The 23,196-nt window shown below is 47.3% G+C and overlaps 1 protein-coding gene across 4 annotated transcripts in view; it reads left to right on the top strand.

The window, feature by feature from the left end:
• The window catches only part of LPIN1 (lipin 1), a 127,244-nt gene extending 117,019 nt beyond the window's left edge, over window positions 1–10,225 (top strand). For 3 of the 4 annotated variants that reach the window (XM_088841197.1, XM_055399102.2, XM_055399103.2), the window contains 3 exons: window positions 2,046–2,160; window positions 3,699–3,802; window positions 7,684–10,225. In XM_088841197.1, coding sequence (XP_088697323.1) covers window positions 2,046–2,160; window positions 3,699–3,802; window positions 7,684–7,843 — 379 coding nt within the window. In that variant the 3' untranslated portion in view covers window positions 7,844–10,225. The remainder of the gene's footprint in view (window positions 1–2,045; window positions 2,161–3,698; window positions 3,803–7,683) is intronic. The other variant, XM_088841196.1, reaches the window with a different exon arrangement.
• Window positions 10,226–23,196: the final 12,971 nt, after the last annotated feature.

Below are 23,196 nucleotides of genomic sequence, written 5' to 3' on the forward strand. Positions count from 1 at the left end.
CAGAGCGTGCACATGCTTGGTTTTCTTAAATCACTGCACATTGTTGTCCAGAGTGGTTGAAACAATTTGTGCACCAATAGCAAACAGTGCTGGGTGTTCTTCCCATCAGCTTTCCTTTCTTGCCTGCCCACTGTCAGCTATTCATGTTTCTGCTAGTCTGGTGGGAAAGAGATGTCTTTGTGTGTTTCTGGGCCATTTGGGCGTCATCTTCTAGAGCCTGTTCACGTCTTTCCCTTGTTTTCCTTCTAATTTTTAAGAGTCTTACAGATTCTATAGATGTGGCCTTTATTACAAGTACTACAAGTATCTTTCCCCAGCTTATGGCTTCTGATGAACAGAATCATTTCCTCTTGTGGTTTGTACTTTCTGTGCATTGACAAAGCCTTCTCTGACTGTGGGCCCAAGGATAGTCTTCCATATTTTATCTAAAGGTGTTGTTTTTCTCACCAGCATCTGTGATTCACCAGGAATTGAGTTTTGTACATAGAGTGCAGTAGGGTGTCCATTTTTTTTTTTCCCCTCTATGGATGTTCAGTTGCCTCAACGCCATTGGCTGAAAAGGCTGCCCTTTTCCTCTGCTCTGACTTGTCGTTAGGGTCATAAATCGAGGGCCCATAAAGTGAGCCTCCATTTCTGGCCTTGATTCATCTGTGTTATTCAAGTCATGCTCTGTAAAAACATACAGACAACAACCTGATGTGAATTGAAATTACAGGGAATCTATAGACCAATAGGTGGCTTCCCTGGTGATTCAGATGGTAAAGCGTCTGTCTGCAATGCGGGAGACCAAGGTTCAATCCCTGGGTCAGGAAGGTCCCCTGGAGAAGGAAATGGCAACCCACTCCAGTACTCTTGCCTGGAAAATCCCATAGACAGAGGAACCTGGTAGGTTATACAGTCCATGGGGTCACAAAGAGTTGGACATAACTGAACAGCTTCACTTTCACTTTATAGACCAATAGAGAGTTAATTTCATTGTAATATTGAATCTTCAGTTCAGTTAGATGGTATATTTCTTCATTTATTTAGGTCTTCCCTAATCTGTGGCAGTGAGGTTTTTCACTTATTTAGAACCTTTGCACCGACCTTCCTTTCCACCTACTTCACCTCTTTACGTTTAGTTTCTGAGGTCCTATTGGCCTCATGAAGAGAGCGAAAAGTCTCTTTCTTCTGTGTCCTGGAATTCTTTGTTCTTTGGATGATTGGTTGAGTTCTTCAGCAAAATCACTGCTCCAGGGCATTTCTTTGTGGGCAGACTTGAAAGTATGGATTCACTTTCTGTCTAGTGGTTTCCTGGGACGGCTTAACTGACTTCAGTTCAGTTCAGTTGCTCAGTTGTGTTCGACTCTTTGCGACCCCATGAATCACAGCACGCCAGGCCTCCCTGTCCATCACCAACTCCTGAGTTCACCCAAACTCATGTCCATCGAGTCAGTGATGCCATCCAGCCATCTCATTCTCTGTTGTCCCCTTCTCCTCCCGCCCCCAATCCTTCCCAGCATCAGAGTCTTTTCCAGTGAGTCAACTCGTCGCCTGAGGTGGCCAAAGTATTGCAGTTTCAGCTTTAGCATCAGACCTTCCAATGAACACCCAGGATTGATCTCCTTTAGAATGGGTTGGTTGGATCTCCTTGCGGTACAAGGGACTCTCAAGAGTCTTCTCCAGCACCACAGTTCAAAAGCATCAATTCTTGGGCGATCAGCTTTCTTCACAGTCCAACTCTCACATCCATACGTGACCACTGGAAAAACCATAGCCTTAACTAGATGGACCTTTGTTGGCAAAGTAATGTCTCTGCTATTTAATATACTATCTAGGCTGGTCATAACTTTCCTTCTAAGGAGTAAGCGTCTTTTAATTTCATTGCTGCAATCAGCATCCACAGTGATTTTGGAGCCCCCCAAAATTAACTGACTTACACATATTTAATTTCCAAAGATATGAATTCACTCCAGTATCCCAGCATCTTTGACAATTAACAACAGTTTGATGCTAATGAATTCTTAATAGGCTCGCGCTGACTCATTATTTTATCGATTTAACAGGGAAGTGATCGAAAAGAAGCCAGAGAAGTTTAAAGTCCAGTGTTTGACAGATATCAAAAACCTTTTTTTCCCGAACACGGAACCCTTCTATGCTGCTTTTGGAAACAGACCGGCTGTAAGTAGTAGTTGGGTATATCTGAGCTCTTGAAATTACTGACTATTCTAATGGCCTTCATCTGAAAGGCTGGCCTAGACTCCACTGTGAGGCCAGACCCTCCTCTTCCTAGACATAGCTGCTAAAGATCCACTTGCTCGCATCTGAAGCCAAGGATAGCATCTTCATTTCACAGCCTCTAGTTTTTTTTGAAGGTGGGCTCGTGGGTTTCAGCTTGAAATTTTAAACTAGAAACTTGACAGTCCAGATTATGTGCTAAATTAGCAAAACAAGAATGTTAAATAGGATTAGACCCTTTCTACAGGAAGGGAACCACGAAACCACAGAGCACAGAGGTGAATTCAGTGTCTTATGTGAATGGTGCTGTTTTCTATGGCAAGAGTCATACTTTGAGATTTTGTGCATACCACCCAAATTGGCTAGAAAGTTCAGCGTATTAGAGAATGTAGTTGGGACTTCCTAATGATCAAATTCTCCTGTTTTTGAAACTCATGCCCAAGAAAATGGGTGAGTGAAGAACCTTAAGGAAAGTTATTAGACTTGCAGGGGATGTGGTAGGTGGTTGATTTTTTTAACTCAGCTCTTCAACAGATGAGTGAACTGAGCCCCATAGAGGACAACTGACTTACTAGTTTCACATCCAGAGATATTATTTCTTGACTCTACTTGGGGGTATTGTTCTGGTTTAATGAAAGTTCTGTAATACAGGTGGAACTCGTTTTATTGTGCTTTGTCGGTAATGCACTTTTTTTTGCCAAGTTGAAAGTTTGTGCTTCAGCAAACAAAGTTGAAACACCCTGCATCAAGTGGGCCTGTTGGTACAATTTTCCCAACAGCATTTGCTCACTTTCTGTCCCTGTGTCACATTTTGGTGATTCTTGCACTATTTCAAGCTTTTTCATGATGTTATATGTTGTGCTGATCTGGGATCAGTAATCTCTTATGTGACTAGTAGGATTCACTGAAAGCTCAATGGTGCTTTCAAAAATGATGGTTAATGTTTTTCAAGAGTGCGTTTTTTTATATAGCATTTTTTGTAATTGGAGGATAATTGCTTTACAATGTTGTGTTAGTTTTCACTGTACAGCAACGTGAATCGGCTCTAAGTATACATATATCCTGTCCCTCTTGAGCCTTCTCCCTCCCACCCCTCTAGGTCATCACAGAGCACCAAGCTGAGCTCCCTGTGCTGCACAGCAGCTTCCCATTAGCTATCTGTTTTATACATGCTAGTGTATATATGTCTGTTCAGCAGTATTTTTTAATTAAGGTATGCACATTTTTTTTTAGAGACAGAAGGTTGTTGCACACTTAACAGAGTACAGTATAGTGTAAACATCACTTTTAGGTACACCACGAAACCAAAACATTCATACAATTGGCTTTACTAGCTTGGTTGTGACATCTGGATCTGAATCTGCCGTATCCCCAAGGTCTGCCCTTTCTACCTTTGCATTTGTATCAAATCTGAAAAATCATTTATTTGTATATACAATGAACTCTTTTCTTCTGATTGATTAACACTTCTCCAAATATAGGATGTGTACTCATACAAGCAAGTGGGAGTGTCTCTGAACAGGATATTCACGGTGAACCCCAAAGGAGAGCTCGTGCAGGAACATGCCAAGACCAACATCTCCTCGTGAGTATCACTGTCATTGGCAATGACCTTGGAGTGACGTCTTACAGTTAGCAGTATACCTTTCTAATCCTTTGGTTGCCTACATTTTAATTTTTAAGTCCCTACAAAGAAAACATGTTTTAATTTCTCAGATTTTGTCCAGAACCTAAGTTTTGGACAACCTGAATTAAATCAGATCCGTCAGTTCATGGCACATAGAAGGGGAAAAAGTGGAAACAGTGACTTGGGTTCCAAAATCACTGCAGACAGTGACTTCAGCCATGAAATTAAAAGATGCTTTCTCCTTGGAAGAAAAGCTGTAACAAACCCAGACAGTGTATTAAAAAATATTGATATCACTTTGCCAGCAAAGGTCCATACAGTCTAAGCTATGGTTTTTCTAGTAGTCATGTACAGATGTGAGAGTTGGACCATAAAGAAGGCTAAGCATCGAAGAATTGATGCTTTCGCATTTTCGCTGGAGAAGACTAGTCCCTTGGACAGCAAGGAGATCAAATCAGTCAGTCCTAAAGGAAATCAACCCTGAATATTCATTGGAAGGACTGTTGCTAAAGCTGAAGCTCTAATATTTTGGCCACCTGATGTGAAGAGCTGATTCATTGGAAAAGACGGTGATTCTGGGAAAGATTGAAGGCAAAAGGAGAAGAGGGCGACAGAGGATGAGCTGGTTAGATAGCATCACCAACTCAATGGACATGAGTTTGAGGAAATTCCAAGATATCGTGGAGGACAGAGGAGCCTGGTGTACATACTGCAGACCATTATGTCGCAAAGAGTTGGACAGGACTTAGCTGCTGTAACAACCACCTCTGGGCTGAATATTTAAATGCGTAATTAGATGCTGCCACAGAGTGGAATGGCATGACTTTGAAAACTACTGGCTGAGATTTGCCAAATTTGCTTTGAAAGCCTAGAATGTGAATGAGAAATGTAACCAAATTAAAATATCATGAGAAGCTATATTTAAAGATGAGGAATGTATATAACCCTTCATATCCTGACCTGTAATAATATTCTCACCAGAAACATCACCGTGTAACTATGAGTTCCTCTTGTATTTTTGGCCGAAGCCCTTCTTCCCCGAGGCCGTGGGCCCAACAGGGTTACTGTCTGCAGGGAGGCCGCCTGGCTGGCTGGGGCCCCTCTTGACTTGGATGTGTCTTGCTTTAGGTTCTTAATTGCTTCGAGTGGATCACATGTCCTCAGCTGTGCCCACTGGGTGACACCACCTGTCACTGGGTGACGTCGGGCAGAAAGATGTCATCCTGCCTTGTCTGTATCAGAGGCTGTATCCCTGTTGGCCTGGTCACTGGAGATCTGGAAACCTGCCTCTGGCCTGAGCCACCCTAGAGGGCCTGTGGGGCCTTCCTTGTATGGAGGAGTTAGACTGGGGGAGTTTGGGTCCAGCAGCTTCCCAGGAATTGTTTATTTTGGTAAATTAGAGATCTAGGTTCTCCTCACGCAGATGTTCATTTTCAAGATGGTCCTTTTACCTGTTGGAGTCTAATCCAGCCTAAATAGGACAGTTGCAGGTTAGAGGCGCCCTAGGGGCTGCCCCCTAAGCCTCCCTCCCCCAGGTCAGGCCTAAGGAGCTCTCAGGGTGTTGGGGGGTGGCGAGGGGAGGGCAGAGCCAGGAAGCCAGGACCCTCCTCCATCCCTCAGAACCAGCAGCAGCACTGGGCATGGCCTCGTGAGCCCACGGCAGCGGGAACTCTTCTTCCTCCTCCTCTCCGTGCAGTTCCTCTCCCTCCCGAGTCCTCAGTGGGGCCCCCAACCCCGCCCCACAGTGTCTGAGTTCCCTCTGTTCCCTCTGCTCACCTGTGAGAGCAGTTCCTGGTCTTGAGGAGATAGCGGATTTCCATTTAGGGTCAAAAAGTCAAGTGAAATGTTGCCCGGAAATGGCAAAGTTTTCTGCCCAGCCAACCGCAGCCAAGGGGCAAGTCTCGTCACGAGGGGCGTGGGAATGGGGACTCCCTCAGCTATGCAGGTTTGCCCAGGAGCCCACATGCACGCTGTGCCCATGCCTCATGGGAGAAAGACTTTACATGTTGGCAAAGAATGATGTCACCTTCTACATGGACTGGGAGATATGGCTGTTCCTGTGGGAGAACAGCCCTCCTTTCTCAGGAAAGCACGTGCTTTTCTCTGGCTTGGAGCTCGGGTGCCAAGCTGGCGCCCTGAGCTCGGAACCCTGAGCTTGGAACCTCTGTGTCTGAGCTTGGACCCCTGGTATCAGAGCCCAGCAGGTCCTTGCCCCTAGGGAGCTGGCGTGTTGTCTCTGAGAAGTCAGGAGCCCACCCCAAGTGGGGGGCTTCAGCGCTTTCTTTCTTGGCCTTTGTGGCCAGCAGTGCATCGGTGCTGCTTGCTCTGAAGGAGCCCCTGGTGAGGAAGGCTGGCCTGAGAGAGGCACGGATGGACCAGGTTTGGGTCTGGTGCCGCCGAACCCTGATGATGAAAGTGAGCCGCCCCTGGGAAAGGAGGGGCCACCTCCCTGAGTCACAGAACTCAAGCAAACGGGTCTCCAAGCCAGGAAGTATTTTAAAATTTTGTTTCAATCCTCGGGAAAGACACAATTCTTGCTTATTAAGAGAGATTTTCTCCATTCTGTGTAAGCACAGTGTTTCTCGTAAGTTCTCTGGAAGTCTTTGTTAAATACACACACTCACCAATATTTAAAAGTTGTTTTATGCCTCAGAAATGTGAATTCCTAGAGTTTGGATTTCAAAAGCCCTTTCTGGTTCTCAGCAAATTGGAACTGGAGAGGAACCCGGGGACTGTCAGGGAAGGCTCTGGGAACATCAAGGAGGCCTGGGCCCATCACAGTTTCTGGTTGGAGCCCAGAGGTCTGAAAATGCGTGTTCAATACGCAACTTTCTCTTTGTAGTTCTAGGCCACAGAAACTAATATGCAACGTCTCCTTGGGAATACACAGAAAATAGAGTGAGAGAGCATTGCAGGGAGCCTTGAGAAACACTGATGAGGCCCGTGTCCACATTCTAGAAGGACCTGAAGCCCAGAGAGGGCAAGACACCTGCCCAGGGTTCCATAGCAGTAAGACAGGAGCAGATCCCGGCTCTCATGACCCTGTGCCAACTAGGGCTTTTTTTTCCTGAGACTATTAGCCATGGTGAACTATTTTAGAGTGTAATGGTTAATTGTTGCATTTATGGGGCATCCGTTCCCATTATTTTACTGTGCAGATGCCATTTAATTTAATCCTCGCACATACCCTGCACCATTTTCATCTTCTCACTTTCCAGTTTCATCTTCTCAATTTCCAGGTGATTGTGGCTTAGAGAGATGAAACTGCTTGTCGGAGATGGCACAGCTCATCAGTGGCAAGGATACTGGAGTGGGTAGCCATTCCTTTTTCCAGGGGATCTTCCCCACCCAGGGATCAAACCCGAGTCTGCAGATTCTTTACTGCCTGAGCCACCAGGGACGCCCTCAATGGCAGAGTTGAAGGTCAAATCCAAGTCTCCTTAGCCCTGGGGCCCAGCGCCCTTTCACTGCCCAGTGTTGCAGCCTCCGGGTGATGCCTAGGAGATGTTTTTCTTCTGTGGTTCCCCCCGCTCCCAGGCAGGCGATGTGTCTGTGTCTGTCCTACTGATAGCTTCCTGTCTTCACTTCTGCTCTGTCCTTCGAGTCAGGTCGGGTCACACCCGCCTTGCCCATGGGGACATCTCTGACTCCTCCTTGGTTGGTGGACCCTCTGATTTTCCTATAAGTTAGCAAGGAACTATTCTAGAACAGCCTCCCTTGTGTTAGTCGTGTGGTCCCCTCCACGGGCTCATGGATTCCCCCTGACTCCCAGGCGCAGCATGGGCTACGTGCAGGTGTCCCACATGTCCAGGCGGTGATGCAGTCCATTCTCCTTCCAGGTACGTGAGACTCTGTGAAGTGGTCGACCATGTCTTCCCCTTGCTGAAAAGGAGCCACTCTTCTGACTTCCCCTGCTCGGACACCTTCAGTAACTTCACCTTTTGGAGAGAGCCACCTCCACCCTTTGAAAACCAGGATGTTCATTCTGCGTCAGCCTAGAAGGTTCCCGGCCACCCCCTCCTGACATCCCATGAAGAATGGGCACCTCCATTAAAGGATAGGTTTGGGGACGTGCAGTCATTTGCTTAAGAGCAGAGAGGACTGAGGAGGGGGTTTCCCCTCCCTGCCCCCCTCCGGGGTTGTCATTTCTAAGTGACACGCAAAGGGTGTCTGTCCCTGGGGGGGGCATCGGCTGACCCCTGGTATGGAGGCCGTGCCCTGCTACCCTCCGCAGCCCAGTCCAGGCTGGAAGTGGTTAGTGTGCAAGATGGGCTGTGAACCCCAGGGGTCCTCAGGATGATAGGATCCAGGGAAGGGCGCCAAGTGTGCAGAATTTCCGAGAGAGTGGGGGACACATCGCTACGTGGTGGTTTGTACCATGGCTGCTGTGTGCGGCGGGAGGGCTGCGCAGGGTCCTGTGAGCTGGATCTGAGGTCTCGGTAGGCACTCCAGACCTCCCCGTGCTGGGCCTTGACCTTGCGGATGTCCCTTTGCGGTGTTTGCTGACCAGTCAAATGTTTGGCTAAGTTCTCTCATTCCTCCAGTTAAAGCTAACTTATATAAACTAGCATATATTCCCCCATTTTTTGTGGCACGAGGCTGGAATGTTTATGCCTTAACGCATCCATGGCAGACATTTTATGTAGAATGTGCTTTGGCTAGCTCCCTGTGACTCTGCAATGCCTTAAGTTCAGATTATAGGAAATAACTACCAAGGCAGTATTGCGAATTAGTTCGACACTCTGCCAGCAACCTAGCCTGCAAGGTGCTGCTGAAAATGGGGGCTCGAACAGAGCTTATGCCAAATGGTGATGGTGTTGCTTTCTTTCAACAGAAACTGGTTGGTTTTAAGAAAAACAGTTTGAAAAAGTTAAATTATATATTCTTTGTAGATAGTGTTATTTATTACTTTACTCTGATTGGGGTTACTGTTATAAGCATTTTAGCCATAATCTATTATAACTGTCAGTAATACATTAAAGAGATATACCTGTTAGACCATCCAAAGAGCCTTATTCTATAATCCTCACCACGCTGACCTTCTTTTGGAATTTATGAGTAACACTTTTTATTTCTCTTCACTTTTTCCCACTCAGATTAAGGGGAAGTGGGTCAGCAGTTATTTGAATGACATTCTTCAAGCCGGTAGAAGATACTCTTTTACTTGTTTATTAAATTGGCTCCTGGAGAGAATAATTTGAAAAGTGAAAAAATTATTTTGGTGAAAGATTTTGCTTTACTTTTTGAGCTATTATTTTTTTTAAAGAGTGTTTTACTCCATTGATTGAAATGCTCTCCTATTTAAATCGCATGGTTAGAGTCATAGGAGGCAAACAGTGGAACAGCTGAGGCAATTCTACTCTTTCTGTGAAAGAAAATCCTTTCTTGTAATTGGTGGGCTTTGCTGCAGTGGACGCCCTCCCGAGTGGTCCATGTGGCCACACAGGAAACAGCAACGCCTGTGTGTAGCTAATCGCAGATTTGCACGGAAGCACGACCCATGTGTGCAGATCCCTTTTAGGAGGCATTAAAAACAATTTAAAATAATCCTGCCTTACCTTGGTCTTGCTCATTAGTGACGTTCGGAGGCTGCACTCATTCTTTCTGTCTCAAGGGTATTTTGGGGTGAGTTTTAACTGCTTAACTGAGTATCAGCTCATAGGTCTGCAGAGGCTGGCCCAGTTTCTCCCTTGCCCTGGGAGGAATTTGGCCATGGCCCTGGGTCATCTGTCCCTCGTGCCGAGTGCCCTTTATCAGGATGACCAGCCGTTGAGAGCATGCAACTTGGATGTACCCTAAGCTTCCATACCACTGCCCTCTGAAACAAAGCGTGCCTTCCAGAAAGTTGCAATGTCAGGTTTGTGTCAAAATCAGAGTGTGACCCCCTGGAGAGGCTATAACTTTCATACCTGCCTCGTGGGCTTTGGAAAATGAGATTTGTGCCTGGGAAGGAAGCACTCACGCATGCGTGAGCTAGTTTAATCAGTGTTCACACACCCACAACTCTGTGACCCCATGGCCGTGGGCTAGGATGCTGTGTTTGGACCACACATTTCAATGCTGCCCAATGGAAACAAATCCCTCCATAGTGACAGGTCATCAAATGTTCATCACACGTGATGGAGAAAAATGTACATCCCGGGTACACTGGGGAAAATGATGACAACTTCAAAGAGAATTCCCTTTTCCATTTTAGGTTTGAGATTGCCATTTAAAATATATTTTATTTACAACACTTGATCTGTATTTGTATATGCTGGTACAATGATAAAAAAAAAATCACTGTAATCCTTGATTACATTGTCCTGAATGCAGAGCTAGAATATATTGTAATAAATGAGACCAATGAAAGACTTCCCTGGAAGCCAGGAGTGTGAATTTTAGTTTTTAGTAAGTTAAGTTACTGATTTCCTGTTGTGTGATATCAAGCATACTATTTTATTTTCTACTTGAAAAGCAAAACCCTTAAAGCTTTGAACTGTTCAATATTGGAGTAAAAAAAGCCCATCCTTTCTGATGCCTTTGGTGAAATCCTGACCCTCTGTGTACACTTGGGAGGGAAAGAGAGTGAAGACAGGAGAGGGCTGGGCTCCTTCTTCCCGCTCCCCACCCAGGGGCGGGGACTCATCTCACCTTGAACGGAATGACTGAGAAGCAGGGAGAATTGTGCTAGATGCTATATGTGAGGTATCTTCCAGGACCCGGCCCATAATCTATGTTTAACATGTGGCTACTGCACAGGCGGGCTGTGTTCTATGCTCTCGTATGGGCCGTCAGTCAGGTGCAGCCCCAGGAGAGCTCAGGAAAACCAAGCTTATTACACTCCCAGGTTCTAAGAGTGGGAGGCCACACGGGAAAACCCCCAGGGTGGTCAGGAGGCAGAAGAGTGAGGGGGGAAGCCCAGGACACAGCCTTTACTGGGGTCTCTGCCCGAAAGGCAGGGCCAGGGGAGCAGCTGAGGACTGCCGGATGTGGCTCGTTTCAGTGCCCTCTAAGCTATAGGCATGGCCTTCGGTTGCCTGGTGCCTGGCCCTGGGCTGATGAGGGCCGAGAAATAGTGCGAACGCCGGTGTGGTGTAGCTGTGGTGCCAGCCGGACAGAGGAGGCCTGCTCTGGGTCTCGGCATCATCTAGTTTGCATTCCACAGGCATGCTCTAGCTGGGCCCTCTGCTATCTCTAAAAAATGCCTGGCAAGTCTCTCCTAGCCAGAAAGTTGTTCAGATCTGTTTACTTGAAACTATCACAACTCTGCTAATCGGCTTTGAATAGTGGACGTGTTACTAGCTCAGTTGTGTCCGACTCTTTGCAACCCCCTGGACTGTAGCCCCCAGGCTCCTCTGTGTATGTGATTTGCCAGGCAAGAATACAAGGGTAGGTAGCCATTCCCTTCTCCAGGGAATCTTCCCGATCCAGGGATCAAACCCAGGTCTCCTGAATTGCAGGCAGATTCTTCTTTACCGTCTGAACCACCAGGGAAGCCCTAATTGCCTATACTCTAATATAAAATTAAAAGTTTTTTAAAAAGTCCCTAAGCGGCATGATATACGTAAAGTAAAAGTAGAGACAGTACAGGTGTCCTTGCCTCAGGTCCACTGTCCGCAGTGTTTGGACTTTTTGAACAAATCAAAACCCTTGACGAGTTCACTCAGGTAACTTGAAAACCGTCAAAATTCCTACTGACTTTGCATTTTGTTGACATGCCCGAGACTTCCTATCAGTTTACCTGCATGAGCCTAAATGTTTTTGGAATAAATGCAAGAATATTGGCCCCAAAGATGGCCACCGAGGGTACCAGGTTATTTCCTTGTGAAGCCTAGATCCAAGCAGTTCATCTCAAGGTGTCTGTAGAATTCATGCCTGTGCGTCTTAAAAACAAGCTGTCACATTAGCTGAACATCGCAGATTTAGTCCTACCCTGAATTCAAATGGTAGGTGCTTCTCTGGAAAGTGAATGTAAACTGCAATCTTGAGCCTGTCCCCCACTCCTCTGTGGAACCACTAGGCTATGCTGTTTCCATTCGGTTGTGCAGACAGCCCTCACACGTGCAAGGGAAAACCCGTTCAGCAGCTTGCATTTTCTGATATCTCAGCTGTAATCACCTGAATATTTAAAATGCTTCCTGCCTTGGTTTTCAAACCCTGACACACCCCACCAGATGCACTAGCCCTTTGAGCGGATGTTAAGCAACACTGACACCCAGCCAGTGACCACCGGGCCTCAGAGTGACCTTTCCTATAAAAGGTAACACAGGCAGCCCTCATACAATCCTAAGCCAGAAGAACAGGCGTGGAAGCAAGTTACACAGCATTATTTTAAAAAGTTAAACTCTGGAATCTGACTTCCTCCTTTCAGCAGGAGTGTCGTTGTCACCAGCTGTTCCAGGGAGCTTTGTCACATCACCCATCATTTCGTATTCATCTGCATCCCTTTGAAACTGCACAAAGCACTGTGCTCTGCTTCTACAGAGCTGGGGGTCATGGGGGGCGGATCCTGGCTCTACCCGACATCTATGGGCTTCCCTGATGGCACTAGTGGTAAAGAACCCGCCTGCCAATGCAGGAGACATAAGAGACGTGGGTTCGATTCCTGGGTTGAGAAGATCCCCCGCGGGGGTGGGGTGGGCATGGCAACTCACTCCGGTATTCTTGCCTGGAGAAACCCATGAACCGAGGAGCCCTCCAGGCTCTAAAAGAGTCAGACGCACTGAAGCGACTGAGCATGCACGCACATGACATTTTACTTCATTTTACTTTAATCTGGCCTGGTCAGGGCCACAGGAGTTGCTGAGAGAGGAGGACCTCTGGAAATCCAATACAGCGGCTCGCCAGAGCTACAAGGTATCCTGAGCCTTCGATGCACAGCCGCTGGCCTAAGCCACCTTCTGGGCATTCAGTGCCGTGTCTGCTGGTCCTAGCTGGGGGGAGGCAGTGCCCTCGACCAGGCCGGGCAGCCAGAGTGCGTGTGAACCAGCAGCCCTGGGCTGGGTCCAGATTTCAGCTGGCTCCCTCCCACAGCTTGTTGGAGCCTTGAGGTGCTGTCCTGACGCCAGCGATCTTTTCACTGGTGCAGGAAGTCCATTCAGGCCTGCATTGCCTTTAATGAGTTTTGCAAGCAAGTAGCCTCTTCCGGTGACTCATTCCGCCTTTTGTGAACCGGAGATGGTGGTTTTAGGTTTCACTTTGGAAAGTAACCACGACTTCTGCAGCTTTCTCCCACTGCTGGAATCCGAACAAGTTACATTCATTTTGCAACAAAGAAATGTAAATGTAGGAGCGCCAGTCATATTTCTGCTCTGATTGTAAAAACATCCTTTTCCGAGATGGATGACAGCGCCAAGCTAAGGAGAAATGGTTTATATTTTCAAGGAACACATTCATCTGGGAACTTTATATTTTTCCTTCCAGAGTGACCTGATAGTTTCACTTTTATTCTTTTGTCTGCTTGATTCATACCTTCGGGATATCCGAAAAATAAGCAGTGCCTGTTGATTGAGTGAGGCGGTTAACCTCTGATTTATTGAAGGAGATTTAGTTCTGGACAAAAGTTCGTGCTCTTGCTTTCATGCAGCTCACAAAGAATGATAAAGGAGATAATTTCTTATGCAGTAAAATGGTTTTCATCTGGACTTTCTGCAGAAGTCAGTTTATGCTACCTGAATAGGTGAGCATCTTAGGATTAGAGAGTGTATGCTCAGTGAACCAGAGCTGCATAGCATCTTCCCCCCAATTCAAATAATACAATGATTCTCAAAATGTTGAGCTAAATTGTTTTTGTATAATTTTATTGAAATACGCGTCAACAGAAAGCACGGGTCCTTCTTTGTTGTTGTTTAGTCTCTAAGTCGTGTCCGACCCTGTGGACTGTAGCCTGCCAGTCTCCTCTATCCGTGGAAGAACACTGGAGTGGGTTGCCATTTTCTCAAAATGTTGAACAAAATTGTTTTTATGTAATTTTATTTAAATATGCATCAACGGAAAGCAACAGCCCTTATATAATAATAAAACCAAAATGCATTTAAAATTAAGTGCAGATAGAACTATAGCATCAGTGAAATTCAAATAAACCTGAATGTTATGTGGTAGAAAATGATGTATTAAAGCCAGTAAGATGATGCTCACTTTGGGGTTGATAATAGAGGTATCCATGCTTTATGTGTTACTTGTCAACTTTATTCTTTCAATTTTTGAGCACGGGGGGTCATCATTTAAACGATCATTAGCACTGATCTACAAAACAGTGATTAAAAAGTTCTTATTACCCATTTCCATCTACACTGACGGCTAACGAGCTGTTGCAGATTCTCCCAACAGGATGGGGTCCCCTCAGTGAGTTGTCTGATGGGACAAGCCTGCCACAGCTTGGAAATGGGACTTTGGTGTTTAGCCACGGATTGCCCTATGGAGACTCCCATGGTCCTAGTCTGTGTTTGACGCGCCGTCAAACCTCCTTTTGGACATTGTGTGACAGCGTTTGGTACTCAAGGCATCAGCACACTTGGAGGTTGGGTCTGGAATGCCCATCACCCTGTCCTCCAGGATTCTGATTGATGGAGTACAACTGAATTCAGTGGACATTCGTGGGTCAGTTTTCTTCCCCAAAGTGACCGAAATTATGGAAGTTGCCTGAAGTCACATTGGGACATTTAAATACCTCTTTTCATCCCCCAAACTAGAAAATTCCTCCCATCTCTGGCTTCATGGAGGACAGAGCCTTTTAATTCCAGCCGGCCTGCACCCCTATCACGTGGCAGACGCCCAGCCATCCCACCTGCCAGATGGAGCAGAGAGGACAGGTCCTACTGGCAGCTGCTTCCCTCATACTCCCTCCTGCTGCATCCCTCTAACAAGGTGGAGGGTCCAATAAGCTAAATTCTTACCTGTGCGCTTTAAGGGAGGGAGGTGGGCAATTCTGTTTCTAGGGAGCCAAAGCTGTTATGAAACTTTGAAGGATGGTTTGTCTTGCTTTGAGATGAAGTTGGTGAGTGGCCAGGTAAATCACCTTTGCATGGATTCGGGGGGGTCCTGGGATGGCTTTCCTGGGGACTGGGGAACCAGGCCTGACACCTCCACTTCCCAAGAGCACTTCCTGTTGCAGGAACTGGTGTAGGGGAGCCAAGCAGCCCGCAGATCCCCAAAGTCTGTCTCAGTTTACACAGCATCTGGAGAAGAGATGGGGGAGGGATCTAACCTTGACATCCAGAGGTGAATGCAACTTTGGCGTCTTTCTCACCTGAGTTCCTAGCTCCTCACCCCTGCAATACTCAGCTGATGAGAAAGCTCCAGACCTGGGTGCCTGAGATACCCCCGACATGGTCTGGGGGTAGGGTGGGGAGAGAGGACAGTGAACTTGACTTGGGGCTCAGAGATGGTTTGGCTTTTTCTCCCAGCCGAACAGCCATACCTGCAATCAGCATTCTTTTACTACAGCGTAAAACCGTCAACTGATTACAAAAATTGAACATTGAAACTGAGGGACTTTCCTGGTGGTCCAGTGGTTAAGATTCCATGCAGTTTCCACCTCTGGGGGCATGGGTTCAATCCTTGGTTGAAGAACTAAGATCCTGTCTCCTGCAATGCATGGTCAAAAAAAAAAAATTCGGACACAAGAAATAATTTAGGGCTGTTGATGTATAATGTATGAAAAGTGTGAGCTTATCAAAAGGGCAGACATTAAAACTGAGCATGTCCTGAGTGTCCGTGGGAGGATGTCACCCAGGCCTGTGGATAAAACATCACTGTTGAGGCAGCTTGCTTCTGTATAGTTGATTATGTCTGTTCATGGTGATAAAAGAAATGGTCACATATTGAGGTCTGCGGAAGTTGCTCAGGCTTACGCATGAGATAACCTGAATTTCATGGTAACTAGAACAGGTGTTTTGTGGCCTACCAAGTGTGCGTTGTAAATCTGCTGTAAGTATTGAAGAAAAGGGCTTGCTGACCACGAAGAACGTCCATTTTAAAAAATAAACACCTCCCTTCCTGGGACGCCAGCACTGGGACACCTAACATGATAAGGCTTCCTTCCTAGGTGCTGAGGACGTACTGAATCATTCTGCATGTGCTGGTATGTTTTTCTGTTTTTTTTTTTAAACAACAACTTGAAGAAATGTATCTCCGATTAATTTAATGTTTTTTGTTTTGATAAGATATAAAAGATATGTTTCATGTGCTGAAAATGAGGCTTCTCTGGAGCAGTTTCCCAGTGTGATCTGGAAGCTGGCTTCCAGGCAGTTGGCTTCAGTGAGGCTCAAATAGAACTGTCTAGATGGTGCTAGTGGTAAAGAACCTGCCTGCCAATGCAGAGACATAAGAGATTTGGGCTTGATCCTTGGGTTGTGAAGATCCCCTGGAGGAGGAAATGGCAACCCACTCCAGTATTCTTGCCTGGAGAATCCCATGGACAGAGGAGCTACAGTCCATAGAGGTCCAGAGTCAGACACGAATGAAGCAACTTAGCACGCAGCAAGCACGTTCTTATTATAGATTGTTTATTGATTATTTTCACTGACAATGTGTTCATTGAAGCCAAGCTTCTAAGCCCACCTTTCAGCTAGGGTGCTGGTAGGCTGCATTTACAGTGACGCACCTCTGAGCATCTCTTTCCAGTTTGCGATGTATTCGCACATTCTCAGTTCACTGGCCTGCCCTGCTTGCCCCTTGGTGAGTCTCCAGCATCTCTGGAGGCCTGGTGTAATCCCCACCATCTAGTCTCTGCAGCTGGCTCACACGAAGCTCTCTGGACGGCCATCACACGCCCATCGTTGAATTCATCCCAACTTGCCGAGCAAGAGGGAGATGGGCCGGGAACAGGAACTCTCCATTTCCCTCTGTCATCCCAGGTCTATTTAGAGCCCCACGGAAGGACGTGCTCTTAGATTTCTTTTCCAAAGCAATGATCCCAGTGCCTCAGTTCAGTTCAGTTCAGTCGCTCAGTCGTGTCCGACTCTTTGCGACCCCAAGGACTGCAGCACACCAGGCCTCCCTGTCTATCACCAACTCCTGGAGTTTACTCAAACTCATGTCCATCGAGTTGGTGATGCCATCCAACCATCTCATCCTCTGTCGTCCCCTTCTCCTCCCGCCTTCAATCTTTCCCAGCATCAGGGTATTTTCCAAAGAATCAGTTCTTTGCATCAGGTGGCCACAGTATTGGAGTTTCAGCTTCAGCATCTATCCTTCCAATGGATATTCAGGACTGATTTCCTTTAGGATGGACTGGTTGGATCTCCTTGCTGTCCAAGGGACTCTCAAGAGTCTTCTCCAACACCGCAGTTCAAAAGCATCAATTCTTCAGTGCTCAGCTTTCTTTATAGTCTTAACTCTCACATCCATACATGACTGCTGGAAGAAACCAGTGCCTGGCACCTGGTTTATGCCCAGAAAGGTTGATTTGAAACAATGTGGACTGTCACCAGTCAGTCTGTGGTCTTCCATTATGGGCTCCAGCATCCTATCTGGGCCTGAGTTTCTTAATCGTTTTCCCTGCTGGTCTACATGGTTGCCATGGAGCAGATAACAGCACAAAATAATGGGTGTCTCTGTACTTTGGACATGGGACAATCCTAAATTTTATTATCATTGCTGTTTCAGATCGCTTTTTACATTCTCTTCGTTTTCTTGAGAAAATCGACATTCAGAGAGACTGATTTGTCTAGTGTCCTCTGATGAGTAAAAGGTAGAGCAGGAACTCAGATCTCCAAATCCAGAATGTTCTCAAGTGCTAACAGGCCCCATCCCATGGTGCCCACTGAGAGTGGCAGTAGTATGGGTGGCCGCTGGGGTGATGACGGTGAAGTGGGCAAAGGTCAGAGTCACTCCACCGTATGCCCCGAACTCTACACACAAGAGAGGCACTGACATCTGTCCTGGCAGAGCTGGTGGAGATGAGAGGACCCAGAGCAGGGAGCAAGCCGTGAGAAAGACCTGCAGACTCTTCCACAGATTACTCAGGGCTGAATCACTGTGTGTGCCACAACGCCTTTTGCTTTTGAAAGAGCTAACACATTTCGAAAAATGGGGTAAGCTCCTCTTGTTTTGACCAGAAACAGTTGCAAACCAGGGCCCGTTCTTCTCACCAACCAGAGCTCAACCTTTCAATTCGAAAATATCTGCAAGGACCCAGTTCCGCTTGGGTGGGCGATGGAGCGTATGTCATGGACACTCCTGTCAAAGGCACCATTGTCAGGCTACACTGGAGGACTTGCCAGGCACCATGAGACCTGCCGGCTGGAAGCAGCAGAGTGTGAGCTGAGGAAGCAGTGTCTGGGGCAGGGGACGGAATGGATGGTGTGTGATCCTCTCCAGCCTTCTGTTCTGCGTTTGCCATAGACGTGTTACAACATCCTAGCTGCACAGAGGAACAACACTCCTGTTCAGTTGCTACATTCCTTCTGTATAATATCCTGGTGGAAATACAAATCGATATTGGTCTTGCTGTGAAAATGAGGCAGGGACAGGGAATCTGGGGACCCTGAGCCTTAGAACGTGTGGCAGAGGTGGCTAGCTGTCTTCTAAAGAGTCCTACTGTTCTGGAGAGTTACTGCTGAAAAAAAGCTTCCTCCCAGGGACTAAGTCCCCCAGTTCCCAGCCCCCTATCTGGGGGCTGAGTTCCACTGCATCTTGGCAGTGTAAATCTAAGCAGCAGTGATCGAACCACCTCTGGGCCATAGCAGATAAAACACATGTGTGCCCTTTTCACATTTGCTGTCTTTCTCCATCACTGGAAGCAAAGGTCTCCAGGGTAGAGTTACAAGACGGAAGGAACCTGGATCACCGACCCACTTGGTGGTAGGTGGCCAGCTGAACACGCTCGTGAAATTTGTGGAGTGAGAAATGTTTCTATGGTGATAGCCTCTGAGATTCAGAGGTTTATTTGCGACAACAACTAGCATTATCTAATGAAATGAGTAGTCATTTTTCCAGCATCACGTACGGATGAGAGAGCCGGGCCATAAAGAAGGCTGAGTGCCAAAGAACTGATGCTTTCCAACTGTGGTGCTGGAGAAGGCTGTTGCGAGTCCCCTGGACTGCAAGGAGATCCAACCAGTCCATCCTAAAGGAGATCAGTCCTGAATATTCATTGGAAGGACTGATGCTGAAGCAGAAGCTTCAATACTTTGGCCACCTGATGCCAAGAGCCAACTGATTGGAGAAGACCCTGATGCTGGGAAAGGTTGAAGGCAAGAGGAGAAGGGGATGACAGAGGATGAGACGGTTGGATGGCAGCATCGACACAATGGACATGAGCTTGGGCAAACTCCAGGAGATGGTGAAGGACAGGAAAGCCTGGTGTGCTGCAGTTCATGGGGAGGAAAAGAGTCGGACACAACTGAGCAACTGAACAGCAGCAGTGGAATGAGAGAACAGATTAGGGAAGAGGGATTGGAGAGAGACACAAAGGCAGACCGGCCCTGGGGAGTCAGGGCAGGTGGCTGCCAAGGCCTCCTGTGATGGCGAGGGTCACTGTGCTTTAGAGGAAGTAGTGTTTCATCCTGAGTTTGAGTTTTTCTTTTTTCTGTTTGTAAAAGGGTGGGGGGGGGAGGGGAGAGAGATTTGACAATGGGAAAAAATGTTATTGAGAAGCTGTATTCTCCCATAATATATGTTTTGGGGAAGTGGTGAGCATTCGTAATACATGGAAAGAGTAATGAGCAATACAAAATGGAGCAATTCTCAGCCTCAGGAGGAGTAAAAAATTATAGACCTACAAAATATCATGTCATTTATACTAGAAGGTTTGGGGATGAGAAGAGGTATGCGGAAAATAAAATCTTTATCCTAACGAGTCAATAGTGTGTTAGTCACTCAGTTGTTTCCAACTCTTTGCGACCCCATGGACTGTAGCCCACCAGGTTCTTCTGTCCATGAGATTCTCCGGGCAAGAATGCTAGAGTGGTTTGCTATTCCCTTCTCCAGGATACCTTCCCATCCCAGGGATTGAACCTGAGTCTCCTGAAGCTCCTACATTACAGGTGGATTCTTTATCACTGAGCCACTGGGGAAGCCTGAAGACCTATTATAAGCCCAATGAAATGCCAGGGGATGCCCAATAAAATGCCAGGTGCTAGGGGACTTGAGGAGCTCGTGGCCAGGGAGAGATGGATGTTTAAGAAATCACATGCTGCTGTTTACAATAGTTAGGACATGGAAGCAACCTAGATGTCCATCGGCAGATGAATGGATGAGAAAGTTGTGGTACATATATGCAATGGAATATTACTCAAATATTAAAAATAATTCATTTGTGTCAGTTCTAATGAGGCAAATGAAACTGGAGCCTATGATACAGAGTGAAGTAAGTCAGAAGGAAAAACACTAATAGAGTATATTAGCATATATATATGGAATTTAGAAAAATAGTGACGACGACCCTATATGCAAGACAGCAAAAGAGACACAGATGTAAAGAATAGACTTCTGGACTCTGGGAGAAGGCGAGGGTGGGATGGTTTGAAAGAATATCATTGAAACATGTACATTACATATGTGAAATAGATGACCAATGCAAGGGCACTCAAAGCTGGTGCTCTGGGACAACCCAGAGGGATGGGATGGGGAGGGAGGCAGGAGGGGCGTTTGGGATGGGGGGATATATGTACACCCAAGGCTGATTCATGTCAGTGTGTGGCAAAAACCATCATAATATTGTAAAGAAACTAGCTTCCAATTAAAGAAATTAATTTAAAAAAAAATCATGTGCTGGACTTCCCTGGTGGTCCATTGATTCTGACACCATGCTTCCATGGCAGGGGGGCTGGTTTCTATTCCTGGTCAGGGAACTAAGATCCCACATGCCGAGCTGTGGAGCTGTGCAGCAGCCAAAAAAAAAAAAAAAGAACAAAAGAAGCCGTGTGCTGAGGTGGGCAGGACCAGGGACAGAGCTGTCAGGGTGCGGGTTGGGGGAGCAGCGCTGAGGGAAGGTCAAGTGCACCTGGGGTGGGGGCGTGGACGGTGAGCGCGAAGGCAGAGGAAGGTCTCCCCGGGCGGCGGTGCCTGGGCTGAGTGCCCAGGGATGCCTGCATCTTTTCTGCCTGGAAAGCAGGGAGAGGCATGGGGGTGGGAGCAGCTTCATGAACTTGATGGTAGGAGGAGGGGTTAGGAGCGTGTTGAGACACTGTCTAGAGGTGTAGCCAGGCCAGAGGGTCTGGCCTCATCACACGTGCAAGGGCAGGCCATTTGAATGAAGGAGAGGGTCACTGCGCTGGCCGCGGTGGCAGCGTGCGTGGGCCAGAGGGGTGGGCTGAGCCCAGAGCATTCACTGGAGAGGATGGGGCAGCCCCCTGGGGCAGGGGAGGCTGAGGCCCTGAGCATGGCAGCAGCACAGCATGAAGGAGAGGGAACCAGGGGCGCCCGGGAAAACCCAGGATGACTTCTGAGGTCTGACATGAACCTGAGTGCCTGGGAGCCCAGGCACACAGGACGAGCCCAGGAATCCTGCAGAGAGAGTCAGCCCAAGACATGTGTCTGGTTCAGCCCCAAGGACTCCCCACCTGGCGGCCTGAACTGCAGGCAATGTGTCCAGTTGGACACACTTTTGTCCCCAAAGAGGTGGACAGGAGAGATTCTGACATGGGCCCTGGTGCCCCTACCGCCCCCACCAACGCTGCTCCCGTCTCCCCCTCCCCTGGAAGTCTGTCTGTCCCCCGAGACCTAAACTCCCGGAGGAGGAAAGGCTGGTCTGCTTAGGGAGGACCCTGGAGTCAGGACAGGACTCATTTTTGGGTCGAACAAGTCTTGGACACTCTCAGACCCTCTCTGATAACCCCCTGCCCTGGGCACAGCTCCAACAATGTGTGCAGGGGGGTGGGTCCCAATCTCTGTCCCCGACTCTTTCAAACTCTTGAGTCCAAGGCTGGCCAAGCGGGCACACAGCATCTTCACACCTGTGGAGAGGCAGGTGGGTCTCACCTGAGCTTAGATCCAGGCTGTCTTCATCCCAGCCCTTCTCCTGCTCTTCCAGGAGAGAAGGGTTTGTGGACACCTTGTTCAGTTCAGTCACTTAGTCATATCTGACTCTTTGCAACCCCATGGACTGCGGCACGCCAGGCCTCCCTGTCCATCATCAACTCCTGGAGTTTACTCAAACTCACGTCCATAGAGTTGGTGATGCCATCCAACCATCTCGTCCTCTGTCGTCCCCTTCTCCTCCTGCCTTCAGTCTTTCCCAGCATCAGGGTCTTTTCCAATGAGTCAGCTCTTCACATCAAGTGGCCAAAGTATTAGAGTTTCAGCTTCAGCATCAGTTCTTCCAATGAATATCCAGGACTGATTTCCTTTAGGATAGACTGGTTGGTTCTCTCTTTGCTTGTCAAGGTTTTTTTTTAAAACACCTACCAATTGTTTCCTCTATGCCTATGAGTTCTTCATGCAGGATGGAGGAGGAGTAACAGATACATTTTGGTGCATTCTGGCTGGGAATCTTTGAGCATAAGCTTTGTGAGTTTTACATGAAGAGAAGGAGATGCTTGGCGGGAGGCAGAGCTTTGCCAGACCCTGTGGGCTTCCCTTGTCCTGAGCCGAGGTCGCAGCTGCGTGCCTCCCACAAGAATTACAGCTGTGGCTGATGCTGGTGAGAAGTCTCAGAGCAGAGAATCTTCGAGGTCTTACCATAAAAGCTGCTCACCTTTGTGGGTTATTAGAATTAATTGGGGGAGGGTGTTTTAAACATCATGATGTGTAAGTCCAACCCCAGACCGACTGAATCTGTATCTCCATCCTCTGGGGGGAGGGGTGGTCAGCTTGCTCGGAAGTGCTCGGATCATAAACTCTGATTATTGGAGGTTTGAAAGACCCAGACTGTGGGTTCAACCACAGTGGATGGTGGTGGATATTATCTACAAAAGATAAAGACCCTTGTGAGCTGGGGGATGGAGTTATTTTATGAGGGATATTCCATCTTCTTGAGTAAGGCAGAGAAAAAAAAAAAACCAAAATGAATTATCAGGAAACAAAATGCTAAAAATAAATGTGGTGCACTCTGCTGACAGGAGGGAGCGAAGACAGAGCGGATACAGGGTTCAGCATGGGGGTGCCAGGAACATCTGAGGAGACAGAAAAGAAGAGATTATAAGAGGCAGAAGGGAGCCTCTAATAAGTTCAGAGACTTCACATGTTTCAAGTTTTCAGGAAGACGGCAGTGTCTCAAATGTCACTTTCTGAAGAGCAGCCTGTTTGTAGCCATCACCATGAGCCTCCTCAAAGGTGAAGGCTTCTTGCTGAATTTGTGTTTCTGGGAAAAACAAAAAACATGACAAACAACTGGCCAGACTCACGGGGCTTCTGCTGAATTTGAAACCAAGCATATTGAACATTTTCCATATGTTTTCCCTTTATTCTCCTCTCACAGACATTTT

Source organism: Moschus berezovskii, chromosome 11, assembly GCF_049115385.1.
Source record: "Moschus berezovskii isolate FMDL1 chromosome 11, NW_MosBer_1.0, whole genome shotgun sequence".
NCBI classification, from domain to species: Eukaryota; Metazoa; Chordata; class Mammalia; order Artiodactyla; family Moschidae; genus Moschus; species Moschus berezovskii.